This window comes from Rhineura floridana, chromosome 3, assembly GCF_030035675.1.
Source record: "Rhineura floridana isolate rRhiFlo1 chromosome 3, rRhiFlo1.hap2, whole genome shotgun sequence".
In the NCBI taxonomy this organism is placed as follows: Eukaryota; Metazoa; Chordata; class Lepidosauria; order Squamata; family Rhineuridae; genus Rhineura; species Rhineura floridana.
In genome coordinates this window covers 89,028,677-89,052,969 of record NC_084482.1, presented here as the reverse complement: position 1 = coordinate 89,052,969, position 24,293 = coordinate 89,028,677, and the positions used below count along the sequence as shown (strand labels likewise).

Genomic DNA, 24,293 nt, shown 5'->3' with positions numbered 1-24,293 from the left:
TTAGTAACCAACAAGGCCCTAGATCAGCCTTTCCCAACTAGTGGGCCACCAGATGTTGTTGGACCACAACTCCCATCAGCCTCAACCAGCATTGCCAATGGTCAGGAAAGATGGGAATTGTGGTCCAACAACATCTGGTGGCCCACTAGTTGGGAAAGGCTGCCCTAGATCATCCAGAATCTTGTCTAGTACAAGCATTTGGACTTTGCTGCTTGGGCATTCAAGCACTACTGCTACCTTAGGAAAGAGTGTGGGATGTTTCATGGGAAGACTATGGGCAACATTGTTCCCAGATCCACTTCATATGGATGCAACCTGATTCCAAAGCTTTGCTGTCTGTCATTGTGGTATTGATACAGAGCCCTTGTGTGAAATATGCCTAAGAGTTAATGAGATGAGATCTATGGCTGTCTTGATGCTGGGGGATAACTCTTCCTCCCCTGCCACCATTCCACCAATCTAAACTCTCCCCAAAGCTGCTATTGGTTGCATAGTAGATAATTCTATATGTGTTAACAATGTACCATCAGATTTCCATGTGTGCATGAGGTGGAACCCATGGTGTAGTCAAGTGCTGTACAATAACAGACTCGTAAAAGTTATATTCCTGCCTACTGCGCTCTTACCTTGTTCTGTTAGGCCCTTCGTATTTTAGCTTGAGTATGTTGTTGATTTTATAAGAGACTGCACACAGATTTTTCTCCTGTTGCAAAGTTGTATTTTTGACCCAAGAACTGAGTGATGTAACATTGTGAGTGCTCTCTTATGTTCTGAACATTTTAGACGAATATGCAGCACAGGGCCCGTCTTGCCACAGAGAGATGGTGACATTGGATTGGGTGGGTGGAATCCTGAATCATTCTTGATCTTCTGCCTAACATCTACTTTGGGAATTCCACCCTCTCCTAAAATGCAGCCAAATTTAAGGGTGTGTGTGTTGTGAAAGAGGGAGGGGATAGGATCACCGCACCCCCAGCTGTTATTGAGAACAGCACTCCCCCACATTGCTGCAATTCTTTCTCTTGGAAGCTGAGCCACTGCAATGGAAGGGGAATCAATGCAGGGGCAGCTCTTCATAATGTGTTGCAAAGAAGGAAAAGGAACTGAGACCATTTCCCCCATACCGGCTTTACTCTCTATGGGGTTGGAGATTTGATCCAAGAGGCTAACATGGATACTGTGGATAAAAGTGTTAAACGCAGACCAGACCATCCAAGTGTTTGCTTATCTCCAGCCTTGCATCTTCTTGGATATGCTACTCCTTGCAAAACTTAATTTTTTTAAAATTATTATATCCATACCCCACCTTTCCTCCAAGGAGCTCAAGGTAGCATATGTGGTTCTCCTCTCCAACCCTGTGAGGTAGGTTAGGATGAGACTATAACTGGCCCAAGATTACCCAGTAATCTTCATGGCTGTGTGAGGATTTGAACTCTGGTCTCGCAGATCTTAGTCCAACATTCCAGCCACTACCACACCGGCACTCTACATAGACCAAGGATGGGGATCCTGTGGCCCTCCAGACGTTGTTGAACTACAGCTCCCATTGTCCCTGACCATTGGCTGTGCTGGCTGGGGCTGATGGGGGTTGTAGTTCAACAACATCAGGAAAGACACAGGTTTCCCCATTATTGACATAGACCCTTGACTGCGACCTTCCTTTGAGACCTGCCTATTCAGCTTTGGTTTCTGATACTGTGCCTGCAGACTTCTATATATCCAAACCTTCATTTGCGCTATGCAGATTACTTGGACCAAGCCTTTTTGATCTTCATGATTCTACTCCTCCCCTGCCTCTTGCATTCTTCCATCAGTGCTTGAACTGTGGAGCAGTCTGTAGTCTTGTGTGAGGCATACACCTGTAAATTGTAGCAATTTATATGTGAGAGCAATTTATCTTTATTGTCAGCTATGCTTAGATGGGAACAAATGAAACATAGAAATAAGCCCAGACATTAATTAAAATCTGAAGAAAGGATTATGCACAGGAGAGAGAGAACTCGTGGTTTGCTGAAACATTGCTTTCTGTTTATTATTGTAGTGGTTCCCTTGTCAAACAGACAAGACACCGCTTGAGCTTCCAATGGCTTGTCTCTTTAGCAGTGGAAATTTCTGAACTGAAACCAGAAAGCAAAGCTCCAGTAGGGTCCAATTTGCCATTTCCACATTCAGGCCATTGTTGTCATCTTTCATTGTCTCCCAAGATGCTGTGCAATGCAGTAGGGGAAAATGTGTTTGGTTTCTAACACTTGTGTAATTTGGAAACAAGTTTCCAGAGTGAACATGTGACCTGATAGATTTGACTTTTGTCCATTTGCAGTAGGTAATAGGGGCAGAACTTCTTGTTCAGCTCCTGCTAACACTGGTTAAATGAACAGCATCAATAGCCCCTTCAGACAAGCAAAAAATGTATATTGCATGGACCTCTTGCATGTTGTATTCAGTGACGAGTGCCAGCCACAAAACTCAAAGAAAAAGTACTGAATGACAATTTGCCAATAATATCTACATTTCTGCAGCTGGCAGCCCAGACATTTTTTGCCCTTCACCTTAATGATTCTGGAGACTGATTATCTGAACAGTTGCATGCACACTGTTTTGACTGGGGGGGGGAAGTGTCATTGGAGCTGATGCAAAGCACACCTTTGGACCAGCACTAAGACTCAACTCATTCTGGAAAGTGTTGCTGTATACTTTTTTTTAAAGTGGCCTGGCTTGTCATATCATTGGAAGCTCTGTGACTGAGGGAACAGTACAGATTGCATTCTTGTTAAGATTTGGCTAGCTACTGTCCTTGGGCTCTCACTGTAGAAGAGAAGGTGGGCAAATAGGTGGCCCACAGTGGGATATGCAGGGAAGGTACTCATCCTGGGTCAGTCTTTCTAGGGCACTGGATTTCCATCCAGGGAATATTCCTGTAACATGATTCACAAATCTACATACAAGTTTCCTGCATAGCTGCTTGTTAAGCGGCTAGAAGCTAATCTCCCTCGCAAAGGAAGGGCTGTATTGATAGGAAGTGCTGTCACAACCGGTGGCCTTGATGCTGCACCTGATTCTCCAGCAGTGCTTGGCAGTGGGCGGAAATGGAGGGGCTGGACTTGGCTTTAAAAAAAAGTACTCTTGTCCTGTTTTCACTCATCTGCGTTTGGAATTATCTATTGGAGTGCAGTTTGTGGACTTCATTGCTTCTTCTCTTCGCACACTCCACCACCATATGGTGAGAGACAGTGGAAAATCTCCAGTTACTACACAGCTGTTGCTGCTATCCAGGTTTCTGTGTTGAGAGCCTCTCTAACAGATCACATTACAGATGACACAGCATTGCCAAGGGGTAACCATAGTGCAGCCCACATCCTTTTTCCAAGTTGCCAAGCAGTCAGTCATATGTAGGAAAAAAGGTAAGGAGGCTTTGAGGTCTTGGTAATACATTTGTACAGTGGAAAAGGTGAGATTAATGAAGCTGTGGTACTGTAGTAATGTTTGAAAGAAGATGCCAACATAATATTTTTCAAAATTAATCCCTTGGGGATTTTTTGGGAGAGAGTAGGAGCAGGATGGACTGAAGACTCCAGAACTTTAATTAGTTTTAATAGAACTAGTGGGAAAAGTGTCTCTTTAACACTCAGTCAGATGCTTCCTAAAGTTACTGAAGAAAGGCTTTGAACAGGGGCTCTCAAACTTTAGCTGGCCTTTTTAGCCAGCCATTATTTGTGATTTGACCCTGCCTTCTCCAGTGTCTGGCACACATATAGAAAGCTGCCTTATACCCAGCCATACCATTGGTCCATCTGGCTTAGTATTGTTCTCACTGAGTGGTAGTGGGTCTGCAGGGTTTGAGACGGGGGACGTTTCTGGTTCTACCTGGAGAAGCCAAGGATTGAACCTGGGACCTTCTGCGTGCAAAGCAGAGGCTCTACCACTGAACTACAGCCCTTCCCCATATTAAGTTCGTTGGGTTCTTTGGCTTTCTAACTCCAGAGGAAAGACCCAGTTTCTTGCCTGAGTTCCAAACCCAGGAGAGAGGTGGGGTTGGTCTCTGGCTTTGTATTGTGCTTTGGAGATTCTGGATGCAGTGGGGTAGGGGGGAAAATTAGACGCTATGCTGATTGTAGCGCCTGCATTTGCACATGCCTGGTTTTGAAACTCCTCTCCCCCTCCCAACCCCTCAACCCTGCTGTGTGTGCTAGGCATTGTAAGTCAACCTTGCCCCACCTGGAGCCCTCCAGATGTTTGGGGCTGCAACTCTCCGTTATTCCTGACCATTGGTCAGGCTGGCTAGGACTGATGGAAGTTGTTCTCCAAAACATTTGAAGGGCACCGGGTTGGGAAAGGCCACCTACAGATGCAGGATGCTGATTATTTATTCATTTATTATTACATTTATATGCCACCTTTCCTCCAAGGAGCTCAGGCTCTCATCACTCTAAGATCCACACAACTCTCTCCTTACCCCAGTGTCTTCAGATGCCCTGGAAAGACCTCGCTGCAGTTACTTCTGACTGAGGTGTAGCGCATGATTACCTGAACAAAGGTGTTTTCTGCCAAAGAATTCTCCCTGTTGAACTTCCTAGGGAGGCCCTCCTGCCCACTTCTTTTCCTAAATTTAGCCAGATGGTGAAGATTGGATTTTCTCCTTTTTCTTTTGTAGGAAGGATTTTGTCCTTTACTCTGTACATCTATTCTCCTGTAGCCTGCAACAATTTTCCATTGCTTTAAAATTGACTTTGGAATTTATGGTTGTTGATGTTGCCATTTGTTTGTTTTATGATGTAAACTGGATTTTTAATATGTAATTATTGCATTTTAATTGGTTGGGTTATAAATGGCTTTGGGGGCCATGGTTTGGCTGGGAAGTAGGATACAAATAATTAAAGCTTCCTTCAGGGATTGTGGGCAGGACACTATCTTATTCTGTCCAACAAAAATTGAGTTCTTTGACACATAAATTATTCAAACTATATTAATGTGTAGATATTGTCTTGGTTTGCATAATGAATTCTGTGTCTGGGAATGAGCTAATAAAAGGGACACAGATGCCTTTCACGAATAGAAATCCTACTAACACCATCCCCAACTCTGACATTGCTCAAACACTTTCAAGTGCATCTTTGCAGCATAAGGGCTAGCAACCTTTAAAAAAAATGAAAACCAATGTGGGATGCTACATCCTGTTGATTGCCGCAGTATTATGCCTGGACTGTGGGTGTATGCATGTACATTGGTGGCTGCATCAGCAAAATATTTTTGTTCCAGCTGACCACTGACCACTTCATTCAGATAGATCTTACTTTCTTCTGCATGGTCTTCATATCATGTTGCCACAAAAGGGTGTTTTCTTTAACCTTTTGAAACCTAAACAATCTCTCCACATTCCTTGGGCTTCATATACCTTAAAAAAAACCTTACTTGTAAACATGATTCAACTTTGCATTTTTTATCCTTTTTGAGCATAGACTCTATAGTGGTTTAATCCATGCATACTTTTAATCCATACACACAAGCTGTTAAACTTGTATTTGTTTCAAGGTTGGAATGTATGGACTTTAACATACTTCTTGATTTAGTCTCCTGGATCAAGTGCAGTCAAAAACATGGGTTGCTTTAGAGACTTTGCCTAGCATTGACTGTACACTTTCAAGCCTGTCTTTGTGGCCATGAGGGCTGGAAACCTGGGGCATGATCCAGACAGAATTAAGCATTTTGAAATCCAGTTTATTTCCTTGGGAAAAGGTTAAGCCCATACTTAACCCTGTAAAGCTGAAATCAGTGCGATTTGCAGTGTAATCCTAGTCAGAAGCAAGCGTGCCCCAATTAAGTCAATGGACTTACTCCCAAATAAGTGAGTATAGAATTGCAGCCTATAATGTAGTACTTCCCAAAAGACATAGAAGATGACTGCTGGAATGCAGCAAGTCAGTATAATTAGCTGAAGGCTGCACAAGTCAGACCTCTGCTCCAGGTTTTCAGTGGTGTGGAATAGCATTTAAGGCACCAACTTGGCAAGAGCATTTCTAGGGAGGAAAAAGACAAAAATGAGCTGAACTAAAGTAATCCTAATGAGTCGGGTGGAGCTCTTGCTTTAGGTACTCCGAGGAAGCATCAGCGAGGGCAGGATTTCCTGGTATTGCATCCAGGCTCTTCCGGTTCCTGTAGTGGAAAGATATTTCATTCGTGTCTTGGGAGCTGTTGTAGTGCTTTCCAGCTCTCGCCAAGTCTGTGAAGCTGCGGTCCAGTACAGATGCTCCACAGGATCAGGCATTGCCTCTTGCTGGGCTCTCTTTTCTGAAGAGGGCATAAGTATTTAAAACACCCCCTGTGGGATATTATCCCCCACCTCCCAATGCAAATCATAGGTGCCCAGTGTTAAGGGCTAAAGCCCCCTACTCCCCCCCAATGCCAGAGTCCCAGTCTTCTCCATGGTACTCTGTCACCTTCTGTTGAGGGTGCTGAGAAAAGTCCCGGCCCCCCTCTTTACCTAGATGCTGCAGAAGGAGCAGGGATCATTCCTTCAGTTGTGCTGGGTTTCAGAGTGCTTGGGGCAACAATGGGGGAAATCTCTTCCCCTTTCTGCAGCTGTGAGATGGAGCATAAGGTTAGGGCTGCCTATTTTGCTGGGGGGCATCTGAGATGCTTGCAGTACAGTAGGGCCCGCTTTACGGCGCTTCGCTAATGCGGCTGTCTCAATTAGACTAAAGCCCCACTCATACGGTGCTTGTTCCGCTTTTATGGCGGTTTTCGGGCACCACGCACCATTCTATTCAATGAGTTCCGCTTTTCAACGGTTTTCCCTTTTCGGCGGGGGTCTGGAACATAACCCACCGTATGAGTGGGGCCCTACTGTACCTTGGACAGTCCACACTAAAACAAGGCCCTGCTCCCCTTCCCCAGTTTGAAATGTTGCAGCTGGAGAGAAGAGCAAAGGATTGTCCCTGACCTCCTGTGGAGATGCAGTGTGGGTTCTGGGGCTGTGGCAGCACTCCTAGAGACAATTTAGGACCATGGCACCCAATGGGCCTTACATCTGAGCAAATGTGCATATGATTTGCACAGAAGGAGAGGGGCAAGGCCATTATGATCAAGGCCTGCCAAAAAAATATGTGGGCTCTTGGTGTTTGGTATCTCATCTTCTACAGACTTGGATCACGGCTCTGAGGCCCAGCTGGGGAAAAAAATAATCTGAAGAGCATATAAAAATAATGTTATAACAAGGCAAAATGATCCTCATTTTCTTGGGCATACTCAAGGCTGCTTCAGCTTTTCTCTAGGATGGGGTGATTCTCTCTACGATTCTGACCTGCCCCCTAGAAGGTGTCTTGAAGTCATCTTTTTCTGTCTGGGAGGGTGGCGGGGGGGATGGGCTATAACTTCATCCTATGGTGTTGTTCCTGTTTTGTTTGTCTGTCGATATAAATGCCTCTCCTGTCTGTTGGCAACAGTTTCCCGGAGGCTCTTTGAAGGCCCTTTTTTTTTTGTCTGTGGGTTTTATTCATAAGCTATTTACACTGTCCCATTTCCCAAAACCAATGCCAGTCCGGGAAAGAGAGAGTGCCCCAGAGCAGGAAACGTCATTCCCTTGGGCTTGGGGAAGCGTCAGCTGGGGGGGCTTGAAAACAATGCCAAGGGGAGGGGAAGGCCTTTGCCTCCTGTCAGGGTCTGTCCCTCTGTGTTGGCTTCTCTTTCAGCTGTGGGCCACTCAGCTACTCTGGGCTTTGCTCTCCAGCCTCCCCCGGGCATGCTTATCTTTGTGTCTCAGTCTCCTCTATCTCTTGGGGTAGGGCATGGCTCCAAGGCCCTGCAAACCTGCTGCTTTCTCCACTCCACAGTGATTGTTTTGAAGAGGCCCACACCAGAGTTTGGCTTCAGAAAGCAAGTTTATTCTAGTTTGTGAGTAATATTAACATTCTCCCCTTTGGTCTTAAAAGTTTGTTTTTATACATTACTCAGCAGGTCTGGCAGTTTCTTTAAAAGGCCATGTTGGTCCTCTCTTCTTCAAGCCCCTTGATTCTCCCTTTGTTATGCAGAATGTCATGGCATGCACAAGAAAAGAGCCTGCTATAATATACACATAGATCCCTATCTAAATCACAAGGGTTGTGTGTTCTGCTGACATCAGACATACACAGCTGGTGTGGTTAGATTACATTTGACCTCAAGCCAGCTGTAGCTCTGCTTTCCCCATACCTTCAATATAGGCACTAGGACAGAGGTAGGGAATGTGTAGGGCCCTCCAGATGTTGCTGGATTACATCTGGCATCATCTTTGACCAGTGGCCATACTAGCAGGGGCTGGTAGGAGCTGGAGTCCGATATCTGGAGGGCTGCCAATTCCTCACTCCTGATCTACACCACAGTTTTATAAGACTTGTATAGCCATTAGGGTTGTCACCAACTTGTGATTTTTAAAATTCTGGAACCTGGGTGCAACCAGACGGAGGAGTCTAGGATGGGGCAGGGGGCAGGGTTAATAGCAAAGTTACCCCTTGTGATTGTGGTTAGGGTGGGCTATGTCTGAGCTTGGATTTTGACACGTGAAGAATCTATATAAGTGAACCAGCGCAAGACCAGTTCCCAGTTTCAGCTGGTCACATCCCCTCATCTTCTGGTTGCTGTTATCCTGTTTTCCTTGGTGCTACAGAGCTTTTGGGAGGTAGCTGTGGAGGAGCCATCCCCACCCACCCTGCCGTGTGGGACGATGCTCTGGAGCTTAGTTCCGTGACCTATTACTCTAGTCCACACGTGGGAGACACACAGTTCTATTGCACTAAGTGAATATGCTGCTGCTAATTTGAAAAATTCTAACTCTTGTATGCAGAGAAAATTCTGTCAATGGAATGAACATCTGCCTTTTATGTAATAAAACCTGGCAATTGGTCCAAAGCTCAAAAATCCAGCCCCCTCCCGTCAACTGGCCACCCTAATTTCTGTTGGACCAAAAGGACATCCAAGGTTCCTGTGGTGACTGTCTGTGACCTGCACTACATTGGCTTTTGCACCCTGTGTTGGTTTCCTGAATCGTAACATTGTGAATGATGTTGGGCTGGTGCAGCTGATATGTGGTATCATTCTTCTCTGCCAAGGATGTGGGCGAGACGTGGAAGTAATGGTACAAAAATAAGGAATCCCTTCTTTCCAGTGGTTCTTCCTGGGGCTGCTAGTGCTTCTGAGTTTGCTCTTTTGCATGGGAGAGTCTCAGGCAGGACCACTTTAAAGTAAGTACGTGGTGGCATATGCGGTACTGATTCCCAACTGCTGCACAGGCAGACAAGTGGGGAGATGCAGAGGCCAGGTATGCTGTATGAATGCAGCCAGTCCCTTCCAAAAGGCTTGTGGAGATCTACATAGAGATAATGGGTGGGGAGGGGGAAAGAATGCCAGGCATGTTGGATCCCTGGATTAGTTTGTGACAAAAAGTTGTGGTAGTAAATTCTCTGTCTTCCTCTGCCCTTGTGCTCCTGCATAGTGGAGCTATGCAACAGGGAGAGAAGGAAGGTGTGCATGAACTACAAAAAGCCGCATGCATTCTGTGTTTTGGCTGGCTCTGTATTGGAGAAGGGGGAATATGTGGCTTCTGAATTAACTGAGTTAAAAATAAATAAAACTGGCTAACCTTGAACAAAGGGGGACAATACCACTGGTTATTCACCTCTTCCCTGCTAATAAACATGAAAAGGCCTAAAGTGAGTTGGAATTGCTTGCGTTGCAGACTCTGGCAGCAGCAGAAAAGGGGTTAAGTATTCAGTAATTTGCCTTGTGTGCCAAAAGGATTCAAACTGGGTGTCTTTGGAAATGTATAACCATTACTAAATATTAGCAATGATGCCGCTTGGAACGCAGAAGCAATACCAGTTCCTGTCTGGAAGATTTACAGTTGGTTTGTTTTTTTTAGGATAGGGAGGATTGGACATATGACAGAGACTGATGAAAAGTATTGAGCCATTCCTACTGAATGCTGAACCTGTAATGATCATGGTGGAAAAAGATGGTCCAAAGAGGGCGTTATGGGCTTTGAAGAAAGGATAGGAGATGGAGGGGCGGGGGTTAGACATGGGATGCCGTTCTGGCAAATGTAATGAAAACTAAGGGAAATGGATAAGGAACTATTAGGCCCTTTTTATGATGCTGGGACATCAGACAGTAGATGGTGATTGGCCTGATTTAATTGCTTAAGTAATCAGCCTTGCACACAGGCAGCTATCAGTATGGGTATCTGTCAGGCATCTTGTATGGTGTGGTATATTTTCATTTGCCAAAAAAATACCTAGTTCAAAAGCCCTTGGGCTGTTAGTATGCCTAACAGCTGGAAAACTTTCAGTCTATTTGCTCCTTCTTTCTGGTTAGCTGACCACAAAAATGTTTTCAGAGATTCTTTCAAGCAACCCAATAATATTTTCTTTCCCTGTTGCTTCTTCAGTATTACAGTTCAAGGCCCCTTTTAATAGAACACAACACTGCAGCAACAATTAAAACCATTAACACAGTAAATGGTGAGTGGTTGCCACTAGTATCCAGCTGTGTGCCTTGGTGGTGTGAATCTAACCTATTTTGTATACACTCTGACTACTGGGGGTGGGGTTGTGTCCTGGATAAATGCTTTGCTTAAATAATCAGAAGGATACCCTGAGTCTTGGATTTTGAGAAGGCTCTTTTATGTGGCATCCATTGCACATTAGAATAATTATATGTAAAAAGTTACAGATCCCCAGTGGTGAGGAAACAGACCATGTTACCTAGTGGCCCTTTTCCAGGTATGTTAAATGTTGCTGCATTCGTACGGTGTTGTTTTTTGAACTGGTGTTTCAAAGCATATTTGAGTTTGCCTATAAAAAAATTGCTGTGAAATGTACTTTTGCATCCCTTCATTGCCTTCCTTTGTATTTCCCTATTTGAAACACTTGAATAGGAAGCTTCTTAGGACAGGGCCTTCTCTTTTCTTCTTCTTTTTCTTGTGTCCCTCAGTAAAGTACCAATAGTGTTGGTGTGGTGTAGCACAGAGATGGGGAACCTGTGGCCCTCCAGATATTGTTGGATCCAGTTCCCATCAGCCCCAGCCAGCCTGGCCAATAGGGATGATGGGAGTTGTAGCCCAGCAACCTCTGGTGGGCCAGAGGATAGCCACCCCTGCCGAGTGGCTAGAATGCTGGACTCTGTCCTGGGTTCTTCAAATCCCACCAAGCTCACTGAGCAACTTGGGCCAGCTCTACCATTAGGCAGAGTGAGGTGACCATATCAAGAAACAAAATGTTGGGGGGGAGGCAGTGGACAAAGCCCCCTGGCTGTACCCTTCTGTTGGAGGACAGAGCTGTTTGTGCCATGTAGCCTGTCTTGAACCGTTGTGACTAGCTTAGGAAACTGGGAAACAATATCCCATTGCTTGTATTGAAATAAAGATACAGCTGCCAGTCTAGCCAGCTTCTGTGCATGGAAAGAGGTTGGGGGTACCATATTTTCCTTTGCCTCAGGCAGCAAAATGTCTTGGACTGGCCCTGTGAGTTACTGGCTCATGACCACTGCCTTTTTGCTTACCTCAGAGTTGTAGTGAAGATATAAGGATGGGGGGGAGACTATGCATGCAACCCTGAACTCCGTAGAGGAAGGGTGGAATAAAAATGAACTGTAGTAATAATCTCCTTTAGCAAAAAACATTCAATGCCAGAAACAAGGCCAAAAATGTGTGTTCTGTTGATATTTTAATCACTAAGGCGGACTTGATGGTGTTTCTATACTATAATATCTATAATTTCGCTCTGTTCATTGTTACATACTTCAGTTATTGATAATGTATTTGTGTTCTGCTTGTTTGTATTATAATGAATATAAGGAAGATGTATCTGTATCATGTGCTGTATGCCATGGCTTGAGAGCCAGTGCAGCATAGTGGTTAGAGTGTTGGACTATGACCTGGGAGACCCGGGTTCAAATCCCCACATAGCCATGAAGCTCAGTGGGTGACCTTGGGCCTGTCACTGCCTCTCAGCCTCAGAGGAAGGCAATGGTAAACCACTGAATACCGCTTACCATGCAAACTCTATTCATAGGGTTGCCATAGGTTGGAATTGAAGGCAGTCCATTTCCATGCCATGGCTTGGATTAATCTTCTTGACAATGATATGGGATACAGGCACGGGTTGATCTGCTGATCAGTTGCGAAATCTGTTTGAAGCTGAATTTAAAAAACCACACAAGCTGATCTCACCAGGTTTTACAGTAAAAAGGGATGGGGTTTGCCTAGCATCATGTGTCCCCGTATTTAGAAAAAAGATGTGGAGCTGCACTGGAACTGGTAGAACACTAAGTGTGTCTCTAGTGTTCCCAGGTCTCCGGATTTTGTGTTTCTAACGTTCTCAGGTCTGTGGATTTTACCCAGAGACTCCAGGTTGTAGGATCCTCCCAGGGTCTCCAGGAAATTCACCTCAACGAACAAGCAAGGGGTTGCACAAAAGGTCGCAGGGTTGCACAACCTCTCATAACCTTGTGACCTCCTGTGATATTGTGCGACCTTGATCCCTCCCCTGCCAGGAGCAACGGCAGCAGCGAGCAAGCCCAGGCCTCCCCAAAGGTTGAGCAGGAGAGAGACCTGTAAGCTTCCAGTGCAGGGCACAGACAAAAGGTGGTGGAAGGAAGGCAGGCCCTGGGATGTCACTGGGTCTGGGATGCTTGTGATCAGGCAACTATAACTTTTATTATTCCAGAATGCTGTAAGCTTTGCAACATACTCTTGAAAGAAGCTAAGCTATTCTCTTGATGCTGCAGTTTATCTGTTAATGCAGGAACTGTAGCAGGGTTTACTAATTTTTGCTATAAATATGTGCTTCTAGCTGGGCTCTGACATATGCTTTCATATCTGCTAAGTACCCCCTGCTTCAAGGGATGGCCCATGTTTTAGGGTACCACAGAGCCTTTTGGTGAGAATACTTTTTTTTGGGAGGAGAGATCTTGCTAGAATATATCCCTTTTCAGGTGTTTGTTATCTGTGGGTACTGATGCATGCATGTGATATCAAGAATGCCTAGGCTAGCCTTGCTCCCTAGATGCTGACACCTATGTGCTAGCCATGCCTCCAACCAACCCATGATAGTTACACTGATGCCAGTGTGGAGATATATGGAGGTAAGGATCCCTACACAGGAATGGGAACTCTGGTCATTCTGGTTTCCCATCCCTGTAAGAGAGTCCTAGATACATACACGTGGCCCTCTTCAGTCTGATGCAGTTCACTTGCTGCCTGGGGGACATTATTGCTATTATTAATTAATTAAATTTATTAGTCGCTCTTCTTCATAAAAGTGAGCCCCAAGCGATGTACTATAACAAGATTAAAACCAATATAAAACTAACAGTGAAAAAGTAAAAACACCCCACAATACATGGATAAGACGGTGGAACAACCCACCCTCTAAAAGAGGCTACAACATCAAAAACCCTTCAAAAATTAAGACCCAAGTGCCTGGGAGAATGCTTTTGCCTGGCACCTAAAGACAGATAATGATGGTACCAGGTGTGCCTCTCTGAGGAGTGTTCCATAAGCAGGGGGCCTCCACTGAGAAGGCCTGTCCTTGTGTCACCACCCTCTGCACCTTCCTCGGAGGGGGCACACAAATAAGAGCCTCAGATGCTGAACACAGGGCCCAGGTTGGCTCATATGAGTAGAGGTGGTTCTTGAGGTATTGGGGTCCTGGGTCTTGATAGGTCAAAAACAGCACTTTGAATTGAACACAATTGAGAACTAAGAAACTAATTGGTAACCAGTGTAGTTGTGCCAAAATTGATGGTATGTGCTCAGACTCTCTTGCCCTGGTGAGCAATCTGCCTCCTGAATTCTGTACCAGCAGCAGTTTCCAAACTGTCTTCAAAGGCAGCCCCATGTATAATACATTGCAGTAATCTAGCCTAGAGCATGATCTGGCCAGTGCGTGCATCAGTGTCTGTAGGATGGGTTTAGCCTGCACAGTCTTGATAGCCCTTCCCACCTTTAGACCCACGGACACTGAACACCTGAATAGGGCTTGTGCACAGGAGTTCTTCAAGGTTCAGTGCTACCCTCACCCCATGTTGTGGGGTCTCTAGAGTTTAGGTCTCTGAATAGGAGAGATGCAGCTCTACTCCAGGACACATGCATATGCCCTGTATGCAGTGATTTCACATGAACACAATGCCAATGACCTGTTTCCCTTTCATCCGCTCACCCAGCCCTTCAACTTCCTATCCCCACAATAAATGTTACTGAATGTGTTTGGGTTGCAAGTATTCTCTAATAAATCCAGGCAGGTCCAGTGTGATTAAACTCTCTCTGTGTGTGTTAAAGAGACACTGTTATAGTCAGTTTACTACTAACACACCCTTCTGTGGAATCCACTGCAGAGCCAGCTATCTTGTGAAGTAAATGAATGTAGTGGGCAGATTGATAACAGGGTTCAGCACTGTGTAACAGCCAGGCTGGTAGGAGTGGACTGGGTGGTTGGAGTCACAATCGGATGACAATCCTTGGGGTGAGAATAGGGGTGTTAACAAGCACCCAAGTGTCCCTGGTTTTCATCTGTGAAAGCAACATGCTTTTGGGAATGAAGTGCAAAATACAGCGACTAGAATACCAAGAAGGCCATGCGCGTGCTTCATTTTATGCATTTATTTCCATGTATATCCTGTCTTTCTCCCTGTAGCACCCAATGAACCTAGCAACAATAATAGACAATACAATGCAAATAGTTCCATGCTCCGCTCTAAGACCTCGCCTCCTTTCTGAGCTAATCTTGCACATTTGAACTGGTAGACCAAATCGGAGCTCCGTGCACCTTCGCCAGTAAGAATTTGTATTGGTTGTAAGGTGGGGGAGAAGGGGGTGGGTTTCATTCCCTTCCCTGTAGGATAAAAAGTCCCACCCCTCGCTTCATAGCCATACCAGTAACTGCTTGTTTAATACTCAACACACACAGTGCTCTGGTTTGGCCCTAAATCAACTGAGTGCCACCCTAAACATGTTAACATGGCGTGAAGTTCCACTGAGGTAAGCAGGATTTATTTCATTGTTAAGTATGCTTAACTTGCAGCTTCAAGGGATAATTTTTGCATACCTGTTGCGAGGCCCTTTCAACCAGGAATGGGGAACCTGTGCCCCTCCCTAATGGATAGGCCCTCCATCAGCCTGTCCAGCAAGGCCAATGATCAGGGAAGATAAGAGTTGCAGGCCAGCAACTAGAGGGCCACAGGCTCCCACCCCTGGGGAATAAACATTATCCTAGCCACGTGGGGAGGACCCTCCGTGGCGCAGAGTGGTAAGCAGCGGTAACGCAGCTGAAGCTCTGCTCACGGCAAGAGTTCGATTCCAACGGAAGGAGGAAGTCGAATCTCCGGTAAAAGGGGTCAAGGTCCACTCAGCCTTCCATCCATCCGTGGTCGGTAAAATGAGTACCCGGCATATGCTGGGGGGTAAAGAAAGGCTGGGGAAGGAACTGGCAATCCCACCCCATATATACGGCCTGCCTAGTAAACGTCGCAAGATGTCACCCTAAGAGTCGGAAACGACTCGCACTATAAGTGCGGGGATGCCTTTACCTTTTTTAGCCACGTGGGAGCTGCATGCCCATGAGTTGAGTCTGCACAGCTGGGCAACCAACCATGAACACTGATCACTCAGGTTATGATCGTGGGCTAAAACATACTGGAGCAACTATGGTAGCATTTAAAGGATCCATACTCTGGCTATTAGCATATACCCACCCCCATTTAGAGCTAATCCCACTTCCATCAGGTTTAAAATCTATTGGCTTTGCTTTTGTTTTGGGCCCTTTGGCCAAACCGTTTGTTTCTTCATTGAACTTTCCTGTGCAGTATTGTTGGCAATGAAATGCTGCTTTCATCTAGCAACTGCAGTTGCACTTCATGCATGCTCCGCTCTAAGACCTCAGCTCCTTTCTGAGCTAATCTTGCAAATTTGCACTGATAGACCAAATCAGAGCTCCATGCACCTTCGCCAGTAAGAATTGAGTAGAATGGAATTTACCAATGGAACAGAATAACAAAGACTTAAACAGGCTCAAGTCTTACTGCAGGACATTTGGAAATGTGATATCCAAGAATGCAAATATAAGCACATCTAGCCTGGTTTTCTTGGCTTTACTTTTATCATCCTTGTACATCATGTATGGGGACTTCACAAAGATGAACCTCAATTTTTTTATCTCCTAAGTTTTTAAAAATTGGCAGGGATGCCATTTACATTTTCTCCACAGACTGGGAAGCAAGTTAGAGTACGTAGGACATCGGTGTTCTACATTCCAGCAGATGTGTAGCAGAACTCTGCATAACATCCAGCAAAGCTTGCCTCCTGTATTCACTGCTGTAATTGATCAATAGAATCCTAGCTATCAAGTGAGTATGACTTATTTCTTTAAAGATGCATAAACAGCGCTTTTTGAAATCAAGAGTTAGGCTGTGTCCCATACATGGCTTCCCCCAAAGAATCCTGTGAACTGTAGTTTACAATTTACAGAGCTACAATTTCCTGCAACCTTAACAAACTGCAGTTCCCAGGATTCTTTGGGAGGAAGTCATGTGCTTTAAATATATGGTGTATACATAGCCCTTTCTGTTTGACTTCTCAGCCAGTTAGGAGAGTTGTAGCTCAGTGGCAGAGCACACACTTTGCATGCCAAAGGGCCCAGGTTCAATCCCCAGCATTTCCCGAGGCTGGGAAAGATGACTGCGGACTGAAAGCCTACAGCTCTGCTTCCAGTCAGTGTACTGACAATACAAAGCTAGGCGGACCAGTGGACTGACTTAAGGCAGTTTCTTGTGTTCCAATTCATTGGGCCTTCTTTATGAGTTTTATCTGTTTCCCATTTCCTCACAATGCAATGTGTATTAGAAGGACTCTTCCATTTCTGGGGGAAAAACTTGCTTCTATGGGGAGCTTTCTCTTGAGGCCTTTAAAGAATACTATGGAGTTATATGACCCTGGTCTTCTTCCCCTGCAATCTCCCCAACACACACAATTTCCCCAACTTTCCAAATATGTTGCATTTAATTCAGGTCAGTCCTAATGTATAAATAAAAATATTAATGGCAGATACTATACTTTTAAGATTGAGCTGTACACCAGACAGTGTGGACAGTTGCTTTATTGGTCATGGAGTCGGAGCCAGTTGCAAAGTATCAGCCTGTCCTTAGGCATTGACTCTTAATGGATTTAGTACAAATAATCCTTACTGCGTGTTTCCCTGGAACCTTTGCATGGGTTTATACACAATTCTTGGAGAAAATGCAAAGAATTGGTATTTTCCTTGTATACTTGAGGATGTGTTCATTCAGAGGTTTATTGCTAGCTTCAGCCTCTCCCCTCATTTCTTAAATAGCCTGCTATTGTATCCTCAAAACGAGCAATTCCATGCATAGAATGTGAAACATCAAATTAGGCACATCTACAAAGTGGCCAGAGAGCAAACAAAGGGCAGAAATAGCACTGTCTGTATAACACCCTGTCTCTGTTTATATGAGTTTGAGAGCACTGCTATTGTATGAAGGAGGCAGTAAGGAAGAAGCTGTTCCATCCACTTGGCCATCAGCTGCAAGAGGAAAAAATAAAGACCCATGTTGGGATTCTCCTCATCCTCATCCCCACTGATTGTCTGTAGCAGGGATGGAGAACCTTTGGCCCTCCAGATACTGCTGAACTATAACTCCCATCATCCCTGGTCATTGGCCGTGCTTGCTGGGGCTCATGGGAGTTGTAGTTCTGCAACATCTGGAGGGCCAAAGGTTCCTTACACCTGGTCTGCAGAATTGGAAAGAGCAGTATTTGCCTCTAGTCTGGCCTAAGCTCGAAATATAGGCCTAAAGCTTCAACTGTTTTCATCCTTTATAATAAATCAGTTGCATTGTGCTAATGTTTTCTCTGTAATAGGAATGCCCACTGCATATTGGATGAATATGGGAGCTGCCTTCTACTGAGTCAGACTATTGGTCCATCTAGCTCAGTATCCTTTACAGCGGCTGGCAGTGGCTCTTTTCAGGGTTTCAGCCAGGGGTCTTTCCTATGCTGGTACCTGGTTCCTTCTACAAAGAATGTGCTTTGCTACTGAGATATTGCCCTTCCCCAACCACCATTCCAACCAGCAGATGTCCAGGGTATCACCCATAATTTTAAGTACAGTTTTGATGGGAGAACAGGCCAGTAGTGGGACCAGCAGTTAATTATTATGATTGTTGTTTTTATTTAAACTTCTTACACTTCTTTCTGTAGATAGCATCTTAAGGGCACCTTACAAAGAATATGCAAACATACAAAAGAATTAAGATTAAAAATTGAAAATGACACAACAATATAACACAATAAATAGTGAAGGCTGCACCAGCCTATAAAAAATGCCTGATTATCACTGGCGCAACAGCCACGTCTTTAACAGATGCCTGGTGGATCAGAACTGAATAGTTAACTAAAACTACACATGACCATCCTGTACTCTGCCTACATCCCTTCAACAGCCTGCCTCTCCTCTCAGTCACTAGAGTCCCTTCCCCCGCTCAAGAAGCAGGCCCTGCAGTCTCCCATCTTCTCAGCCCCTTTACTACACAGTGTTGCTTGCCCTCCAAAATCATACTACATGGCAGTTGCCTTTGTTCATCCTGCCAGCTTAAACATCACTACCATCTAAATCTCCTTCACTGGCTGCAGGTTGCCACTTCTACCCATTCAAAACCCTTCCCCACAAATGCTGGCAAATTTCAACTGTCATGCTCTTTATTGCCTGCATTGCTAATTTAAATGGAATGGAAGGGAGGCTATTGTTGATGCATGTAGCAGCAGAATGTGATAGTTGGTTCCTTTCTCCTAGTAAGGAGACTCCTTCCTAGACTGAAATATCATTTGTCCAGGGTGTTGCAGCCTGGAGCACTCCTGTATCAGGGACTCCCAAAGGGGCTGATCTAGCCTCTGGGCCTCATATTTGGCAGCCATCCCCCAGGATCAGGAGTGGGGAACCTTCTGGACTCTGGACCTGTGGGCCAATTTTAATGGATGGGCAGGGCAACCCACCTGTCAATCATATGATATCATGATATCATATTATTGACAAGTGGGCTGTCCCACCCACCTGTCAAAATCCCTTGCATGGAGTCCCCAAGCTTGGGAATCACAGCACAAAGGGTGTTGCCAACCCTATATGTTGCAAGAATCCTTACCACCTCCAATGTCAGAGGTGGAAAGGAGAAGAGCTGGGAGGTTTGCAAAGGGCTTTGGTGATGGGTGACTGGAAGTGCCCCTTGCTGCAGCAAAGGAACAATCAGGAGCCCACTTTAAGCTCCTGATTGGTCCTTTAAAACCCTGCCCTTACCTGCTCTACATTTGATGTCATGTATGATGTCAAGGTGTGGGCGGGCATGGCTTCCCAAAAGCATCCTCACAGGTCAAATGAGGAGGCCAGGTGGGCCAAGTTTGGTTTGTAGGCTGGAGGTTTCCTCACCCCTGTTCTACATAATAGTGCACTTTGGGCATGGGGCTTGTATACCCAGCCTTCAGTCTCTCCGTGTTCCTGTATGTCTGGCAGGGATTCCCTGGGATGGAGGCATTTAAAGATAGATAGGCATGAGATGACCCATTAAAGGTGCTGCAGAAGTTATGCTGGCCTGGTGGGCTGATAAATGGTTTATGACATACTCTGGCTTGAGTATTTATTATTTGACAGTACTGGAACAGATTGTTCTTCGGACACGCATGTGCTCTCCCTTTCTCCTGAGCTCTGTTGATGATGTGTAATGCTTGAACTGTAGAAACTGGAGAGACTTCTGAACTTCAGATAGCCACGCCAGAGTAAACCATGCAAACAAGGAGGGCTAGGGACGCTGTATAGCCCCAAATTGTGTTGAAGGAAGGTGTGTCAAAAGACAACACCACTTTATAGGAAGAGCATCCTAAATCAACTCTTTGAAGGTTTTTTTGTTCCCTCTTTTAAGACTTTTCTGCTTGGGGGTCTGACAAAAAGCAGTGTCAGAATAATAAGCTGGGGATCAAACAGTTTGTAGGTGTTCTGCTTTCTAAAGGAATGTTTACTTTCTTTGTGATAGTAAAGCCTCTTATGGGCTGTTCCCACTCCATTCCTTGGTCTTGCCTTTTTAAAACCGCTTCAGACGTTTATTTTTCCTACACAGAAGGGAACCTGGTCTGTGGCCTTACCCTTTCCCTTCATAGCAGGAGTGGAGAACCTCAGGGCCCGGAGCTAAATGCAGAGCACCCCCTACCCAGCCTTTCTGTCTGAATCCCACGACTCTCCCCAGCCACACCTCCTACTTCATACCCCACTTGGGTGTTTTTTTAATGGCTGGAACATGTCTTTGAACCCAGTGCCTCTCTCTTCCTTGGATGGAGGGGCAGAGAGGGCTGTGTTAATGTGTGTACAAACTAGCCTACTGTGCAAAGGTAAAATTGACATTTGTTGCTTTGCCCACTTTTACCTGGCCCCACCTACCATGGCATGTGGCCCCCAGAAGGTTGCCCAGACAGGAATGGGCTGATAAAGGTTGCCCATCCTTGCCTTATAGAGAATCTATTTCTTCTTTTTCCCTCCCCCTTTTTTACCTGCAGCAAAGTTACCACCCTCTATACATTACCTATGGCGGGGTGGTCAGCATGGTGCCCTCCATAACTATATTTATTTATTTATTATTTGATTTATATCCCACCCTTCCTCCTGGCAGGAGCCCAGAGCAGCAAACAAAAGCACTAAAAACTTTAAAACATCATAAAAACAAACTTTAAAACACATTAAAACAAAACATCTTTAAAAACTCTTCTTAAAAAAAGCTTTCGAAACATCGTCTAAGATTAAAAACATTTTTAAAAAGAAGGTTTAAGAACGTATGAAAAAGCAATTCCAACACAGATGCAGACTGGGATAGGTCTCAACTTAAAAGGCTTGTTGAAAGAGGAAGGTCTTCGATAGGCGCCGAAAAGATAACGGAGAAGTGGAAGTCCAGTGGTCAGAGAACAATATCTGGAGGACACCACATTAGCTACCTCTGACCTATGAGATGTTACTGCTGGACTGGAGCTAGCTTAAGTGGGAAGGGGAGTCTGGCTTTTTTGCTTTTACTCGAAAGGTTAAACAGATATATTAAAAAAAACAACCCTGTAAATGAAGCATGTCAGCCAGACAATGGAAACATAAGACCATTTTTTCTGCACTTTAATTCCCTTCTTTGAAATGACTGGATTTTATGCTCATCTTTCAAGGCAGATTTTCTAGGGTTATCGGGGGGGGGGAAGCATTAATCATGCTGATCTTACAGCGATAAAAGCCCCATGAGACATAGATCTCTTCTTGTTTTACAGTGAGTTCATCGTGATGGGAATTTTTCTCTCTTTTATTCTGAAAAATGAGGCGTGCTGGTCTTTGATCTCTGAGATTGATGCATGCATGGAGCAGGTTAATTCTTCCGTGTGGTAAAATTTAGGGGTCAGCTGGTCTGGTTAATTTGTTATGAACTCGTATTGTGAGCTAGCGCTCTCGCTGTCTCTGTTTGCTTGCTAAGGGAGAGGAGCACTAATACAGCTGGGTTTTGGAGTGGAATGGCATACCTATCAGGACAAAAGGTTTATAAGCCCAGTGTGAGCTATCCCCAGCATATATTGCCCCTAATAATGCTTTTTGATGGCATGGCTGCTTTTGGAGTATATGTAACTGAGTTGTAATGGGGCATTACCAGACTGACTCACATATAGCCAAACCAAGTAAACTGGGGCAGATTCATACTTCACCCAGCAAATGTATTCTCTGTGTGTGTGTGTGTGTGTGTGTGTGTCTGCTTGCCCAGCATGCATCTCCTAATAAACATGTATTTGAAGAGGATATGCATGTTTACATATATAGGTGGATTTCAGTGTCCCATTCCGTTTGAACTGGGAGAGCTGCAAATGCTGAATTGGTGTCTGGAGGTGGTGGTGCCTGGATGAGAGCCAATAAGCTGAGGCTGACTCCTGATATGGTAGAGATACTGTAGATGGGCAGTTCCTTGTTCTGAGAGTTAGGAAGATGGCTTCTTCTGGATGGGGCAGCTTTGTCTATGAAGAGGACAAGTGTGTAGCTTGGGAATACTCCTTGATTCCAAGCTATCACTGGAGACCCAGTTGGCTTCAGTGGCAAGAAGTGTTTCTGCTCAGCTACAGCTAGTTCTCCAGCTGCAGCCATTCCTGGACTGGGATAGCCTGGCATCAGTACTCCATGCTTTAATAACCTTTCATTTGGACTACTTAATGTGCTGTACATGGGGCTTCCCTTGAAGATAGTCTGAAGGCTGTTGCTAATATCAGGCTATAATGTGAGGCAGCAAGAAGGGACCATATTGTATATGAGTCCTTAAAACGCTGCACTGCCTGCCTGTTGGACACTGGACCCAATTCAAGGCACTGATGTACAAAACCCAAAAGGAGTACCTTTCCCAATACCTGCTGGCCCATGCTTAAGATCAGCAGAAGTCTTGCTTGTACGGGCATGGCCCATGGGATGGTGACTTGAGACTGGGCCTTCTTGATGGTACCTCCCATCTATAAAACTCCTACTTGGGTGAAATCTAGTTGTCCCCCACATTGACAACATTCAGGTATACATTTAATATATATATATATATATATATATTAGCCAGGCCTTTAGAATGTAACTGGCTTGTAACTTAAATATTGAAAGTTTTATTGCTTGCTGCTTTGTTCTGATACAGATTTTGTTGATATTTTATTCACTGTTTTATTATGTTTTATATTTTATGATAGCCACCCTAAGCTCCTGCAAGAGAAATAGTAGGAGGCAAATATGAACAATACATTTAAAAAATATACAATGGATGCATTCAAGGGAGCCTGGTTTGGACCTTTTTGTTAGGGATGCCTACCAAATTAATAATATTCTGGATGATTTAAGTGTAGCTATTCTACTTCTAATTCTCCATATTGGCAATTAAAACAACACTACTGTTGAATAAACTAAAGCTGCTGCTTGTTGTTGGCTCCAATACCAGCAGTCAGCATGATGAAGTAAATGCCAGGGTTCTGGGTCTTGGTGGAAGTGGTTGTTACAGCTGCCAGGCACATCTGCACCCACAATTGCTGCACCAAGTGGAGCTCTGGGCTCAGTGGGCTCATTTGGCAGGCAGTAACCATCCTGTTAATGATGTTAGCCCTGCCCCTTGCCTATACATTAACATGGTGGCACCATCCAGTACCTATGTGCTGAGTGGGCCTGGTGGGGCTGTGGTCAGCACAGCCAAGCCATCCCCCTTTCAAACAGCCTCCACACTGTGCTTTGAAGTCATGACAATTGGGCCCTTAAAGCACAGCATCACCTGGCGTCACTGTGATATCAGGTGATTGACAGGTGGATGACCCCATCTATCTGTCAAATTTGGCCTGCCAGGGATCAGAAGATAATGATTTGGCCCAGCAGTCAGAAAAGGTTTCCCACCCCTACAACAGACAGTGGAATCAATATTGCCTTTAAAAAACAAACAAACCCTACATGCCATTAACTTGCAGCCCCAGCAATAAAATTTGCCGTGACCATTAAACTAGTCCCTACTGATTTGATCATTGAGGATTTAGTTGATTCATCTTCTCATTTTCTGTTTCCAGCCATAGTTACTCCCTGTGGGTTTTACAAGAGCATTTCCCTTGTCCAGACTGTTAAGCCTGTTTCCCCTATAGTAACCAGCATTCAGCCAGCCCAAGTGGATGCATGAGATAAGAACAGTCCAACACTTACAGTTTCTATAGAGCTTCCAACTTGTGTTACAATACAATGAACTGGTAGATGGGGAAGTAGAGTGGGAGGCATATTGCTAGCTGAAATTCCTGTCAGCCTGGGAAACTGCAGACACAAAGGAACAATTCTGAGAGAGCTGTGTTTACCTCCATTGGAGGACTTCCTAAAGGGCTGTGGCCTGTACTTCAGTCTCCTCATTTACATTGAAAAGAAGTTATGAATGGAAAGGCTGTGAGGGTATTTGAAGAATGCTTGTTGGAAGTGCTTCAGCCATGTTTATAATAAATAAATGCCTGTCGTCCTTGTACACTGGTTTGCAAGAGGCAAAGCATCCGAAGGCGACACCAAGACTGAAGCACTGAATAGCCAAGACCTCTTTGGAGGATGGCATTAGATGAGGACAAAGTTAAGGCATAAGCTGAGATCCTTTTAAATGGAAAAAAATGAGACTGCACCTTTCCTGCCCTCCCATATTTAGACTGTTGACTCCTTTGTACGCTTGTAAAAACCAGGGCAAGTGGAGACATGCTTTTCATGCAGAAAATTGCAGGT

The 24,293-nt window shown here is 44.8% G+C and overlaps 1 protein-coding gene across 5 annotated transcripts in view; it reads left to right on the top strand.

Moving 5' to 3' along the window:
* Positions 1-24,293, top strand: part of AFAP1L1 (actin filament associated protein 1 like 1) — a 96,997-nt gene that overhangs the window by 12,128 nt on the left and 60,576 nt on the right. The window contains exons 1-2 of one of the 5 annotated variants that reach the window (XM_061616864.1): positions 3,344-3,401; positions 16,204-16,368. The exons of 1 other annotated variant lie outside the window; for it this stretch is intronic. In XM_061616864.1, coding sequence (XP_061472848.1) covers position 16,368 — 1 coding nt within the window. In that variant the 5' untranslated portion in view covers positions 3,344-3,401; positions 16,204-16,367. Of the gene's footprint in view, positions 1-3,098; positions 3,402-7,721; positions 7,888-10,715; positions 10,749-16,203; positions 16,369-24,293 lie in introns of those variants that run through there. 3 more of the 5 variants (XM_061616858.1, XM_061616865.1, XM_061616861.1) reach the window with 3 other exon arrangements.